Source organism: Belonocnema kinseyi, chromosome 8 (assembly GCF_010883055.1).
Source record: "Belonocnema kinseyi isolate 2016_QV_RU_SX_M_011 chromosome 8, B_treatae_v1, whole genome shotgun sequence".
In the NCBI taxonomy this organism is placed as follows: domain Eukaryota; kingdom Metazoa; phylum Arthropoda; class Insecta; order Hymenoptera; family Cynipidae; genus Belonocnema; species Belonocnema kinseyi.
This window is the reverse complement of record NC_046664.1, coordinates 51,903,384-51,919,383: the sequence shown is the minus strand read 5'-3', so window position 1 is coordinate 51,919,383 and position 16,000 is coordinate 51,903,384. Positions and strand designations below refer to the sequence as shown.

The 16,000-nt window shown below is 24.4% G+C and overlaps 1 protein-coding gene across 1 annotated transcript in view; it reads left to right on the top strand.

The window, feature by feature from the left end:
• Positions 1 to 12,962, top strand: part of LOC117178214 (engulfment and cell motility protein 1) — a 32,069-nt gene extending 19,107 nt beyond the window's left edge. The window contains exons 4-7 of the mRNA XM_033369521.1: positions 663 to 1,079; positions 4,141 to 4,578; positions 8,674 to 8,977; positions 12,338 to 12,962. Coding sequence (XP_033225412.1) covers positions 663 to 1,079; positions 4,141 to 4,578; positions 8,674 to 8,977; positions 12,338 to 12,501 — 1,323 coding nt within the window. The 3' untranslated portion in view covers positions 12,502 to 12,962. The remainder of the gene's footprint in view (positions 1 to 662; positions 1,080 to 4,140; positions 4,579 to 8,673; positions 8,978 to 12,337) is intronic.
• Positions 12,963 to 16,000: the final 3,038 nt, after the last annotated feature.

The following is a 16,000-nucleotide window of genomic DNA, read 5'->3' as shown; positions in this document are numbered from 1 at the left end:
TTGAAATTCCATTACCATTTAAAATTTTTTATTTTTAATTAAATCTGTGTACAAATTTGAAAAAGACTATATTTTTTCACAATGTTAAAAAATGTAATTAATAAAAATTAAAAATTCAAGAAATTTTCCCGTTTTCTCGTTTTTCGCTTGAATTCTAACTGAATTATTAGAACTTTATAATAAAATTCGACTTTTTTGTCGAATACTAATTGTTTTTAGTTAAAAACTCAACTACTTGATTGAAAATTTAATTATTTTTTAAAAACTTTTTGCTATCTTTGTCGAAAATTCACCTTTTCAGTTTTATGATTCAACTTTATTCTGCAAAATTCGGCCTTTTGGATTGAAAAATCAACTATTTGGTTAAAACTTGAAAGATCATCTGCTAAATAGTTTTTTCGTTATTTTTGCACTAATTCGATATTTTATAAATGCCCATTTGCATTTCAAAATTTTTATTTTTAGTTAAATCTGTGTAAAAAAATTGAAAAGCGACTATGTTTTTTTCCCAATATTAAAAATGTACTTCATAGAAATAAAGATACAATAATGCTGCTCACTAGGAGATTTCTATCAGTTTTTGAACTAATAATTAGAACAATTTGAATAATTAGAATAATTGGAAGGTCTAGTTAGCACTTATGGGATAATTTCGATCTCAGGTTGGAACAGAAATGGCACATCAGCTCTACGTACTGCAAACTCTGATGTTGAGTCTCCTGGAGCAAAGAATGTTAACGAAAATGGATCCGCAGGATCAGGACGCACACGACAAAATCAAGGAATTAAGAAAAATTGCCTTTGATACCGAAGGGTCCTCGATTGGTGATGTGGCTGCTCGAAAGCAAGGACTTTTTGCTAAAGATTACAAGAAACTGGGATTCAAATATGACATAAATCCCGCTCTCGATTTCACCGAAACTCCACCAGGAATGCTCGCTCTCGATTGTATGATTTATTTTGCGAGAAATCATACTGAAGCTTACACGAAAGTCGTTTTGGAAAATTCCTGCAGGGCTGATGAACACGAGTGTCCTTTCGGCAGAACGAGTGTCGAGCTGGTTAAATTACTTTGTAAGGTAAGTCTGCCTCTTCTCGATTTTTTTAGAAAAAAAATCACGGATGAATCTTTGAAAATTTTCGATTGAAGTTGAACTGTTTTTTGGTTGAAAATGCAGCTATTTTGTTGAAAATGAAAGTATATTTTGACTTAAAATCTGAGGATTTTAAAGCATTTTATATTGAATTCAATATTCAAAAAAATAAATTTTCGATAGCTTTTACAAAATGTTATTAAACGTTTTGTAATATGCTTGAAAGCGTTACAATTTTTTTGGAATCTTTTGAAATATTTCGGAATTATTTGACTAACTTTTGTGGAATCTTTGAAATGTTGTAAATTTGTGAAATATTTGTAAAATCTTTCTGAAACCTTTGTGAAATTTTGGTGATTTTTTAAGATCGAAAAAAAACCGAACATTTTTATGTGGACCCGGGATTTTGTTTAATTCTCAATAAAACTACTTAAAGCTTATAAAATAATTGTTAATTTTAAATTGAACAGCAGCACCTATAAAACGTTTTTTCGCTTGAATGCGAACTGAAATAATAGAACCCAATAATAAAATCCAACTTTTTTTTGGTTGAAACTTAATTGTTTTTAGTAAAAAATTCAAGTATTTTGTTGAAAATTTGATTATTTTGTTAATAATTGAACTATTTTGTAGAAAATTAACCTTTTCCGGTTTATAATTCAACTTTAGTTTGAAAAATTTGTCTTTCTGAATTTAAAATTCAACTATTTGGTTAAAATTTAAGTTATTTGATTAAAAAGTCATATTTTTGGGACGAAAATTTAACTAATTTCTTTACCCTTTGTATTTCTGGATTGAAAAATCATCTCTTATGGTAGAAGTCATCTTTCTTGGTTGAAAATTAACTTTTTTGTTCAAATTGAACTGCCTTCCAAAAATTTCGTCTGTTTGGAAAGAAAATGTATTTTTTTCAGTTAAAAATTTATCTTTCTTGGTTGGTTAAAACTTCATCTTTGTTGCTTGAAAATTAAACGAGTTTAAAAAAATCCATCTTTTTAGCTCGAAAATTCAACTGTTTGATTCAAAAATCGTTTCTTTTTGTTGAAAGTTCAACTATCTTGGTAGGAACTTTGCTTGCTTTAATAGAAAATTGATCTTTTTCAGTTAAAAAATTTTGGTAGGAAATTTGTTTGTTTGGATAGAAAATTTATCTTTTTTAGATCAATATTCATCTTTCTTGTTTGAAAATGAACTTTTTTGTGAAAAGTTCAATGTGCTTCTAAAAAAATTTGTCTGTTTGGATAGAAAATTTGTATTTTTTAGTTGGAAATTTATCTTTGTTGGTTCAAAATTTATTTTCCTGATAAAAATTTAACTGTATTCTAAAAAATTCGTCTTTTTGGTTTGGAAATTTAAGTATAAAAATGTAACTATTTTGTTAAAAATTCGTCTCTTTAGATTTGAAGTTCAACTAATTGGTTGTAAATGCAACTGTTTGGTTGAGAAGTTATTTTGTTTTTGACCTTACTATTTTTGTAGAAAAGAAAAAAATTTTCAGATTTTTGCAAAACATTTTTGTTAAAACTTCAGTTGTTTCGTTAAAAATTATCTTTTTGGATGAAAACCTAACTACTTTGTTGAACCTTTGCATTTTTGATTGAAAATTCATCTCTTATGTGAGAACTCATTCTTTTTTATTGAAATTTCATCTTTCTTGTTTAAAAATTAAACTAAATTCTAAAAAATGCATTTTTTTTTTTGCTCAAAAAGTCAACTGTTTTTGGTTAAAAATTCAACTTGGTTCAAAAATCGTTCCTTCTTATTGTAAATTCAACTGATTTGGTATGAAATTCGACTGTTTGGATAGAAAATTGATCTTTTTTAATTGAAAAGTTATCTTTATTGGTTGAAAATGAACTTTTTTGTTAAAAATTTCACTGTCGTTTTTTTTTTCATCTTTCTTTGTTGAAAACGAACTTTTTTTTAATTCAACTGTCTTCTGAAAAATTCATCATTTTTGCTTGAAAACTTAAGTTTTCCAATAAAAATGTAACAATTTTGTTGAAGATTCTTTTCTGTAGATTGAAACTTGTGGATAAATATTCAATTATTTTGTTGGAAATTCATCTATTTTCTAAAAAGTTAAAATGTTTGGTTGTTGGTTAATTTTTTATTTTTGTTGAAACCTTAACTTTTTTGTTGGACACTTGTCTTTGTGGATTGAAAATCCATATTCTATTTGGAAAGGCTCATGATTAAAAATTTATGTTTCTTAGTTGAAAGTTCAGGTTTTAAAAAATTGGTCTTTTTGGCTTAAGGATTCAACTATTTGGTTAAAAATACAACTATTAATGTTTGAAGTTTAATAGTTTTTATTTAAAATTCCGGCTTTTAGTTGAATTTAAATTCTAAACTCATTTCAAATTTACTCAGTTTTGTTTTTTATGAATTTCATCTAATGGTTCTCGTTTCCCTTAAAATTCCTCTAAATGCACTCAAATTTTACTGAAATAAATGGATTTTTTTTCTAATTTATTTGAATTTTTTGTAGTCATTGGTCACTTTTTGGTTAGAAATTAGTAGGGTTTCAAAGATTTGAATAGATTTGAAATTATTTTGTGAAATTCACACCGAATTCTTATTTATTTACCCTGAATTCTTTTTAGTTCTTTGGAAACTCTCTTGAATTCACTTAAATTTTTTTAAATTTACTTAACTCTAGCCAATTCAATGGAGTTTTTTGAATTTCTCATGATTTTTATTTTATGGATCCTGAAGTCTTTTAAACTCGTCTTGAATTCTTAGGTATTTCATCAAAATTTTTTTTAATTCCCTTGAATTTTTTTAAGCACATCTCAAAACTACTGAACTTTATCTTAAATTTCTCTAGATTCATTCAAATTTTACTGAAATTAATTAAAGTTTTTTTGTTTAAAAAAATGTTTTGCAACTCATTTGAATTATTTTGAATTTAACTTGCATTTTTTTTTTGAATGCGTATGAATTTATCCTAAGTTTTTTATCCTTTGAGCGCGAAAAAAGTACCCTTTGGTCCCTGTATTTTATCCCATAGGGATTTTGAGACTGGAATCTACTTGAATTTAAGGTTCTGAGAATTGGAGAAGCGCCGACCGAACAAGGACAATCATACCATCCGATGTTTTTCACCCACGATCATCCTTTCGAAGAATTTTACTGTGCTTGCATAGTTTTATTGAATAAAACCTGGAAGGAAATGCGAGCAACAACCGAGGATTTTGTCAAAGTTTTCTCTGTTGTCAGAGAGCAAATTGCGAGAGCTTTGCAGAGCAAACCGACTGGTTTTGAAAAATTCAAAAGCAAATTGCAGCAATTAACATATTCGACGATTACTACTCTGTGGCAACAAGAACGAACCAATCGAGAGGAATGGGAAAGTCATGCTCGTCCAGTCGTCGAATTAAGGGTACAAATAACTCCAGATATTCTCGACTTGATTGGACAACAAAGATTGCAATTTTTAGTCGAAGGGACCAGGTTTACTAAATACAGTGCAAGAGGACAGGTAATATATTACTCTTTTCTATTGAAGGTGCCAAAAGTCAGATATCTCAGGAAAAAAATAGTTTTTTATATGATTTTAAAAATCCAAATATTATAATTGATGTCATTTTAAATAAAAGACATGATTTTTTAAATGAAAAATGTTAAAATTAAAAAAAAAACATTAATTTTAACCATGTTTTTTGCAATTGAATTTTTTTTACCATTGATTCTTACCAATTTTTGAAAAATGATTGAATTTAAAAAAAATTAAGGCTTATTTTTTTCCGCGAAAACATTCTCTACAGCTCTACTTTTTCCAATTTTAAAAGTAAATTTTTCTATGACTGAAATCGTTATAATAATTTTAAAAAAAAATTTGTTTAATGAATAATTATATTTTAAGATTATTTGGTTATTTCTAAAATTGGAAAAAGTAAAGTTGTAGGTAATGTTTTCTTAGAAAAAACAAGCCTTGATTTTATATAAATTCAAGTATTTTTTAAAAATTGGTAAAAACCGACGGTCAGAAAAAATTCAATTGCAAAAAAAAACGAGTTAAAATTAATGCTTTTTGTGAATTTCAACGTTTTTCATTGAAAGTACTGTTTTTTACTTTAAATGAAATTTCTTGTGAAATTTTTTATTTACTTTATTTTTACTACTATTTTTATTTACTTTTTATTTTTTATAATCTCATTTTAAACTTCAATTTATATTTTTATATACTTAAATATGGGTATAAATTTTTTTTAATTCAGGTCAGTTAGCTAGTATTTTTTTTGAAATAAAAAAAATAATTTAATTTTAAAATTTTAAATATATTTTGCTTATTTTTTTAAATTTCATAGTATTTCTATCTAAAATGATAGAAGAGAAAATCGAGGAAAACAATTTTGATAATCAATTAAAATTGATGTATTAACTTCAGAATTAATATATAATTCTTTTACACTAAGCCTGTATGTTTATTGTAAAAAAAAAATTTTCGTGTAAAATTGCTATTGATAAAAAATCATATTTCCATGCATTTTTAGAATAATTGAACTAAAATAGGACATGTTACCGTTTTTTAACGGAAACCGGCATAGATTTAAAAGAAGATTCACAATTTAAATCAAACAGAAAACAAAAAATGAGGTTTAAAAGAATAATTTAACAATAATTGTCTACGTTGCACAAATTCCAATTTTTTATTAAAGAAAATATGGTTTTTTTATTAACGATAGCCGTTTTAAAGGAAAACACTCAAATATAATATAACAAAATATTGTTTAAGATAGTAAAACTTTCTTCAAATCAAAACTTTTTTGTTTAAAAAAAAATTAATTAATTTACTGCGAAAAATAATTAAATTATCTAAAATTGTTCCATTTCTTCTCTATCTTCTTTAAAATTAAATGATTTTTTATTAGAAGTGCCGATCTCCGTTCTAAAAGACCAGCAAAGAAAAAAATCGTGAAATCATTGATTCTGAATGATAATATTAAACATTTTAATTTTTTTAATGCCAATTTCGACGAAAAACACTAAAATTACGTATTAAAAAAATGGTTAAAAATTGTATGTCTTCAGTGAAATTCAATTATTTTTGTTCAAATTTATTTTTGGTGAAAAACGTTGACATAACCTTTAATGCTTCTAAAATTATAAATCGTTTTTGAAATTTAAATCGGTATTTCCAGAAAAATATTTACCTTAAACTATAATTTTATACAAATTTTTAATTGGCTATAAAACCTAATGGTTTTTTTAAAACTAAAAATACCGATTTCCGGTGGAAAATACCGACATAATATAAAATTGTCAAAGATTATTAATATTTTTTGAAATGTATTTTTTTTTCTTCAAATTTTCCGATTTCCCGAGAAAAACGTGAATATAACCTTAAACCATTGAAAAATTGAAAATCTTCTTCAATCTATAATGTAAAAAGCTAACTTAACCTAATATTGTTTTCAAGAAAAAAATTATGATCATAATTTTTAAACCATTTTACATTATATTAGCTGTTCACGCAAAAATTTGGTATTTAAAAAAAATCATTATAGTTTGAACAATATTTGCCATTTTGAACAATTTCAGGTTAGATTAACGGTATTAACTTAAAATCGGGTGTTAAGAAAAAATCATTAGATTTTCAAGGTTTATTATTTTTAACAATTTTAGGTTACGTGAGCGGTTTGCACAAAAAATTAATACTTTGAAACAAAAAATATTATAATTTGAACAAGATTTAGAATTTTTAACAATTTTGGATTTAGTTAGTGTTATTCGTCGGCAATGGATATTTTAATAAAAAATTCGATTATAAAGAAGCTTCACAGGTTTCGACAGTTTTAGGTTATAAAAATTAACCTTTTTCACAGGGAATCAGTTCTTTTAAAACAAAAATCATTATAAGCAGAATAAGATTAAGAACATTTAACAGTTTTGCCTTATGTTAGTTTTTTTCCTCTGGAATTTATATTTTTAATAAAAAAATTATATTTAAAGGAAAATTCAAATAGTTAGTAAATTCAGGTTATGTTAACGTTTTACATCAGATATTGATATTGTAGAACAAAAATCATTATAATTTGAACAAGATTTAGAAATATAATTTAAGAAATTCAAGTGAGATGTAAATGAAATTTTAAATCCGATTTAACGTCCAATAACGTTGGATTCTGGGTTTTATTTTCAAGATTTAGAATCTTTTTACAATTTTGGATTATGTAAGTTTAATGGTATTTAAAATTTTAAAAAAATAATAAAGAAGATTCACAACTTTTGACAAGTTTAGGTAATGTTTAGTGTTTTATACCAACAATTGTTATTTTAACACAAAAATTATTATAGTCCAAACAAGAGTTGAAATTTTCTATTAGTTTCAGAACATAATAAAGATTTTCACCAGATATTGCTTATTTTTAACAAAGATCATTAGATTTTGAGGGATATTTACAATTTTTAACCACTTTCTGTTATGTTATGTTAATATTTTAGTCGGACATTATAGGTATATGTAATAGAAAATTATTAGATTACAATTTATGATCAAATTTTAGGGTACGTCGACGTTTTACATCATAACATTTTCTTTGAACAAGATTTAGAATACTTTTACAATTTCGAACGATGTTCGCGGATTTGGTCGGAAAATTATATTTTCATTTAAAAATTCATTAACTTTTAAAGAATATTTACAATATTCAAAGAATAATGGATTATTATATTATTTTTATTATATTTTTATTAGGAATTTGGTATTTTTCATTAAAAATTCAAAAGTTTGATGGTCTTCACATTTAAAAAAATAATTATATACATTAATTCTGAAGTTAGTACATCCATTTCTATCAATTTTAAAAAATATTGTCTCTGCGGTTCTATTATTTTAAATAATAGATAATGTGAAATACAAAATTTTTCGTTTAATATAACTTGTTTTATTTTAATTTAAAAATTGTATGAAGCAAACAAATCACGCTATTTTTTATCTAGTTGAGATAAATTTTCATAAAATCAAATCAACGTTTTGACAAAACCGTGCTGATTTTTTCTTTGATTTTCTCAAAACCCGAACTTAGAAAAAATAAGTCGTAATTATTTTAAGTTGTAAAATCGTTTTTAAATCCATTATTCAAGGAATAACGAATTTTAATGAAAAATTTGAATTTGTAAATGAAATTTCGCTAGACGCCCTGCATTTCAAACAAAGATCCAAAAAAGTTCAGGTAATAAAAAAATCAGATAATAATTTCTGCGCTGGTTTTTATTCTTTTGAAGCAGAAGTAATTTTAGTATCGACAATAATTTCAAAAAGCTTGATCTACCCGGTTACAGTTTTCACTTATTTAAAAGTAAGTCTTATTCTCCTATATCTAATGATTAACGCTTTTCTTAGAAGTCATTCCAAAGATTTTTTTTACTTTTTTTTCTATTAGATTTTAAGAAAATTTAAAAAAAGGGTATTATAATCTCATTGGCAATACTGAACTTTAAATATTCCGATGCATGCTTAATTAAAATAAATATTTGGAATGACCCTTCTCGATTGTAAAATATTAAAACGGTACAGTAAATATATCATCTGTAGCTCGAAATACAAAAATGGCATTAAAAACATTTTCAGAGGATCAAAGACAAATTTTGGTACGTCCGCCTATCTCCGAATCACAAAGTCTTTCACTATGGCGACTGCGATGAAAAGTCAGCGCCGACGATAGAGGAACTTCCAACAAAATTAGCAGTCGTCGAAATTCGAGGGCTTCATACTGGAAGAGATTGTCCTCACATGAAGGATCTTAAAAAGAAAACTACTCATCAGCTTGCATTTTCGCTAATTTTGGACTCTGACGAGGTCACAAGTTTGGATTTTGTCGCTCCTGATGAAGAGATTTTCGATTATTGGACAGACGGTATCAATGCTATACTCGGTGAGATTTTCTTTTTAATTTATTTTTCCTTGTAGGTAGTTGTACGAAAAATTAGGTTTCTGGGAAAAAAGTTTTCTTTAATAAAACAAGGAAGTCAACATTTCTTAAAATTCCACCACTTTTGAAAAATTGATATGAAGAGACAACAAGAAAAATATATATTGTAAAAGACATGATTAAAATAAATATTTTTGCTATGTCTTAATAATTTTTAATTAAAGACAATGTTTTTATTTGAAGGGATATTATCAGTTATATTTTTTTTGTTAATCATATAAAAACTATTTTTTCGGATTCTTTAATTTATTTATTTATTTAATATTCTTTTTATTGAACAATATTCTAAAATTCTTTAAAAACTTATGAATCTAACCATTAAATCTAATTATTAGAATTTCTATTCTTAGAAATAAAAAACTAATAACTTCGCTTATGATAATAGAAAAAAGATTATTTTATTTATTTTTTCTTCAATAAAAGAAAAATCTAATGATTAAATTTACACAATAAACTCTTTAATTAAAGAAATAAAATTCACACTAAATCAATAATTAAATTTCTCTTCATCATTCAACATTCAAATTCCAATTCACATTCAAATCCCCATTTATAGAAATACCAAGAACAACAAATCAACAATTAATTTCCTCTTTACTGTCCAAAATTAAAATGTAGCTTCGAAATTCTTAATAATCAATGAAACCAATATCTTTTTTTCTTTAACAAAATTCAATAGTTTAACGATTAAATTGGAATAACAAACTCTTAAATCAAAATAAATTAATAATTTATTTTTTTCTTTAGAAAAACTAAGAATCTGACAAACAAATTTGGGTAACACGCTCTTGAGTGAAAGAAATTAAATTCAGAATAAATAAAAAATTAAAGTCCATTTCAATGTCCAACATGGAAACTTAACTTCGAAATTCTTATAAAATGAGAAAAAAACACTTTTCTTTAAAAAATATTAAGAATCTAAGGATTAATTTTTGGATAAAACATTCTTAAATCACATTTAAAAAGGTTTTTTCCAAAATGGATTTATTAAAATCTCCATTCTAGAAAATAAAAATAAATAAAAATGTCCTTTAAAAAAATAAACCAATAATCTAACCATTAAATTCAAGAAACACACTCCTGAATTAAAGAAATTAATTTTAGAATAAATTAACAATTAAATTCCTCTTTAAAGTCCAACATTTAAATGTAACTTCGAATTTCTGGAGAATTAAAAAAAAAATTTTAAAGCTAAGAATTTAACGAACTTGAAAATTTACCAATGTTTAAAAAAAATGTATCAGTATCTCTATTCTTAGAAAAAATCAAAAGAACTTTATTTTTTCATTTAAAATTACCAAAAACTCTTTGATTAAGTTTTCAGGCCACAATTTTAAATTTTAAAGAATGGAAGTGGAATAAATTAAAAATTAAATTCCTGTTTAACGTCCAAAATTTTAATGTAACTGCACAAATATCAGAAATTAAAACTAAAAATAATTTTTGTTTATGAAAAAAATCAAGAATCCAACGATAAATTTTTGGATGAAATTCTTATATCTCATTTAAATCTGTGTTTTCCAAATTTAATCTTTTTATAATCTCTACTCTTAGAAGCAAAATCAAAATAAATAGAAATTTTGTTTTCGTAAACAAAAATTTCATCCTTAATTTTCTTTTAATAGAAAAAGAATTATTTTTTAACGAAGATTGGAAAAACCCGCAAAATGACAGTGAATTAATTTTTTTTTGACCACGAACTTTAAAAATTTTTATAAGAAAAACTTCTGTCCAACTTTGATTTCAACCGTTTTTTAAAAAGTTAGTAAAATCGTTATATTTTTCAATTATGATATCATTCAGTTTAGAATGCCTAATTCAAAAATCTTTTACTTAAAAAATTTTTCATTTTAGATTTTTTATATTTAATTGTACATTTTAATATAAAGAATTTTAAATTGCAGTTTTAAAATCAAACGATTAAAAATTAGAGGCTTTTAAAATCGAAGATTTTTGCTAAAAACATTTTTAGTTGATCAAGTTTGAATATAAATTATTAATTGATTTTTAAAATTGAATTGTACTTCAGTTCACAATTTTAGAATTTCCAGATTTTAACATTAATCAATTTAAAAATATTTTCAAAATAATATATTCATAATTAAAGGCTTTTATTAAATTTCAAATATCATTTCCGTCTAAAATATTCAATTTTTAAAAGACTCAATTTGAAATTCTTTAATTAAAAATAAGAACAATTTCTTCATATTTAGAAATATCTAACTTCAAAAAAATTAACTTTGAACGTTACAATTTTAATTGTTCAATATAAACAAAAAATTATTGTAAGTCAATTTATTGAATTTTGGTGTAACTTTAAGAGATACTTAGAAGTTTAAAAAAAATTAATTTGCCGACAAAATCCGGCTTTTCGTACCAAAATTTCGATGCTAAATATTATAGATTTTGGCAGATTCCGGAATAAAAATTTAGAAGCTTTTTAAGAATTTTGAAAAGCTTGAGAAGAATAAAAAACATTTACTAGGAAAATTGAAAATGATTTCGTATTTCGAAAAATTTATTTAATTTGGCAGGATTTTAAAAAAATTGTTTGGAAAAATTTTAGGAAAAATACGAATCTTTTTAAAAGATGTTTAGAAGTTCTGAAACATGTTTAAAAATAATTTAAAATTTGCAAAAATGTGAAACAACATGTAAATGTTTCAAGATTTTGAAATCAAATTTTGAACTATTTTAAGGATTTTTTAACTATTTAAAATAAATATAATTTGACTTTTAATTCAAGAAGTGTTCAGATTAGATAAAAAATGTAATCATTCAATTTTTTATATTTCTAGCTTAAAATTGCATTGAAAATGATGACGAGGATTTCTATTTTTGAAACTGAATCTGAATCTTTCAACTCTATAATTTATAAAAGTTAAAAAAATAATTTATTTGGCAGTTGAACTGCATTTAATTAAAAATTTCTTATTTGAAAAGTGTTAATAGCTTCTATTTTATAATAGAAAATGATTGAGCATTTAAATACAACATTTTTTAAATAAACAAATTTTAAATTTCAGTTTTGAAAGTTTAAATATCAAGAGTGACTTTGAGTGCTATAATTTGCAGATCAGTTTTTATTACTTCAAATTGACAAATTTTCGACTTCAGAGTTCGATTTTTAAGTTTTATTTGACTGTGAAAAATGTTTACGAACCGGGAATTTTTTCTCTGATTAAAACGGCCACCCTGACTTGGAGGAATTATATTTTAATTTCTTCTGAATGTAATCTCCTGAATTTAAATTTACATTGCTTGATTAAATTCGTATCTATGACTGATGAAAAATTCGTCTAGGTAACAAAATGAGCAGCAAAGAAACGGAAAAGGATTTGGAGACACTTCTCTCAATGGATATAAAATTGAGACTTTTGGATGCCGAAGGAATCGATATTCCACAAGATCCTCCTCCGATTCCAGAACCGCCTCCAAATTACGACTTCTGCTACGAATTAAAATAGAATCTCGAAGCCTCTATTAATTCTCGTGCTAATTGCGCACAAATTCTACGGCTGCCAGAAAAAATTTTACTCGAGAGAGAAAGAGAGAGTAATTTTTGAAAGTCAGATTAGTCTAATTTGTTAAAGCACTGCTTGCGCAAATCACATTCTGCAGTCTACAGAGTAAGAAAATTCTTCTCTTTTTTTTTATCAAGCGGGACGTTGCATTATACGTGCATTTTACCAAAGATTTTAGTTAGCAATATCCGTATCCAATTCATGTACATATTTACACTTGACCGTGATGTATATTTTATAGAAGTTTTAAATTTGACAAAGCCTCGATGAAAGCGATCATGTTTATATAAGGTGAGACGCATTTTTGATATTTTATCTCGATATGGTTTTTACTACAACTAACTATATACTATTCTATGATATACTAATTCTAAAATATAAATAATGATCGCGACTACTTTTTCAGTATTTATACATAGATATAAACAATATAAAGTCTTAAGTGTAATCAGAAATTATATACACTGCTTTCAAAAAAATATAAAATGTTTATTAAATTTCACGTCAAGTACACATGTCCAAGTCGTCAAACAAATGGTCATAGCAAAAAGTCACGGTTTCCGAAAATATTACACGAAGCCCGTCAATGGTGAGTGAAGCGTATTGAAATCAGGGTTGTTACAGAACCTGGAAAAGTCCTGGAATTTTTATAAAGATCCTGAAATACTTGATAGAGTCCTGGAATTTTGAAAAAGGCCTGGACATTTTTATTGACATTTTTTTTGTAGTTTCAATAATTATCTTGGTAATTTTCTGCTTAGTTTTCCCTACTGCTTTTTCAACATTTTATAAGAATAATTTTTATACTATATTAAAAAAAGTTGCTAAGATCTTTTATTTTTTATAATATTAACATGAACCTTTTTCTCATAATAGCATGAAAGTTTATTAAATTCTGTGTCTGGTAAGCAGGTCTGTCACTTTCTCAAATCACTTTTTTAACACTTTTCTCAGATAAAGTCACTTTTTAAAATGAAATATCACTTCTTTCAGTAAATTAAAACAGCGAACCCAAATATTTCTAATTTTTATTTAATTTCTTCGAATCCATTCTAAATTCTTTACAAATGTTTTGAAATCCACTTAATTTTGGTGTATTTTTTTCTTCAGATTTTCAAATTGTTTAATTTACCCTAAATACTTTTAAAGTCACCTTCAAATCTTATGGATTTTAACAGATTTTTATTCAATAATTTTAATCCCTCAGATTATTCTAAATTAAATTAAATTTTTTGGATTTAAAATTGGTTGTTTTATTCACTTGTTGATTGATTATAAATTCGCTTCTATTTTATTTAAATCAATGGAATATTTTGAATTTTCGTCAATTCATTTGGAATTCACCCTAAATTCGTATTAATTGTTACTCTGAAATATTTTTAATTCACTCGAATTCTTCTAAATTGGCTTTAATTTAATTGAAGTCGGTGGAATATTTAAAAAAGTTTTTATTCTGTTTAACTAATTTTACTTCTCATTAACTCATCCTGAATTCTCTAAAATTCTTTTTGATGCCCTGAATTTTTTGGAATTTTCACTCAATTATTTTAAATTCACTTGAATTCTTCTAAATTTTATTAAAAATCAATGGAATATTTTGAATTTTGTTCAAGTAAATTGGAATTCACCCTGAATTCTTATTAATTTTTATTCTGAACAATTTGGAATTTACTTCGATTCTTCTAAATTTGCTTCAATTTTATGGAAATCAATAAAATATTTAAAAAATTAAATACTGTTCAATTAAGTTGAATTCTCATTAATTTGTTCCGAATTCTTTAAAATTCTTTTGAATACATTTAGAATTGACCTTGAATTTTCATTAATTTATCCTGAATCTTTTTTTAATTCTTTTTAATTTTCTTAATTATTTTGAATGTACACTGCATTATTTTGAATTACTTTGAATCCTTCTGAATTTACATCAATTTTGTTGAAATCAAATCAATATTTGAGATTTTATTAAATTTGTTTAATTCACTTGAAATGTATCCTGAATTCCTTTTAAATTCTTTAAAATTTACATTTATTTCTTATGAATCCTTTTAAATTCACTTTAATTTGATTTAAATCAATATCATAATTTAGGTTTTTCAAATTTAATTTAATTCATTTGGAATTTTCATTGATTTACCCGGGATTCTTTTGAATTCTTTCAAATGCTCTTGAATTTGTTTAATTCATACTTTATTATTGAGCTTAAATTCTTTTGAATTCACATTGAATTATTATGAATTATTTGAATTCCCATTCTTCTTTTCCTTTTGTTGAAATTCATTTGAATTCATTCGGAATTCTTATTAATTTATTATGAATTATTTCACATTTTCTCAAATGTTCTCAAATTTGTTTAATTCACACAAAATTATTTTGAAATGACTTGAATTTTCTAAATTTACTTCTACTTTACTGAAATCAATGGAATATTTTCAATTAAACAAATTTTTTAAATTAATTATCATACAATTGGAATTCAGCCTGTTTTCTTATTAAAGTATACTGAAATGTTTAAAATTCTTTCAGATGCCCTTGAATTTTTTAATTTGCACTGCACTATTATTAATTCACTTCAATTTTTTCTAAATTCACTTCAATTTTATTGATATAAATGGAATATTTTTTACTTTAAATGTTTTTCAATTTGTTTGAATTCGTTTCGAATTCTCCCTGAATTCTTATTAATTTATCCCGAATCCTATTCCAATTCTTTTGAATTTTCTTAAATATTTTTAAATTTACAATGCATTATTTTGAATTCCTTTGAATCCTTCTAAATTGACTTCAATTTTGTTGAAAACAACTAAATATTTTAGATTTTATTAAATTTATTTATCCTGAATTCTTTTTAAATTCTTTAAAATTTACATTTATTTCTTATGAATCCTTTTAAATTCACTTTAATTTGATTTAAATCAATATCATAATTTAAGTTTTTCAAATTTAATTTAATTCGTTTGAATTCATTCGGAATTCTCATTAATTTATCCGGGATTATTTTGAATTCTTTAAAATGCTCTTGAATTTGTTTAATTCATACTTAATTATTGAGCTTAAATTCTCATTGATGTATCCTTAATTGTTTAAATATCATTCGAATTTACTTGAAGTTTTCAAATTTAGACTGTTTTATTTTGAATTCATTTGAATTCTTCTGAATTTCCTTTGATATCGAATAAATATTTTAGAATGTGTTTAATCTATTGGAAATCGTTAAAAATTATCTTTAATTCTTATTAATTTATCATGAATTATTTTCTATTTTTTCATATATGTTCTAGAATTTTTTTAATTTACACTAGATTATTCTAAAACAACTTGAATTTTGTCAATTTATTTCAATTTTACTGAAATCAGTAGAATATTTGAAATGAAAACAAATGGTTTAATTAATTTGAATACAATTGGAATTCAGCCTGATTCCTTTTTAATTTATACTGAAATG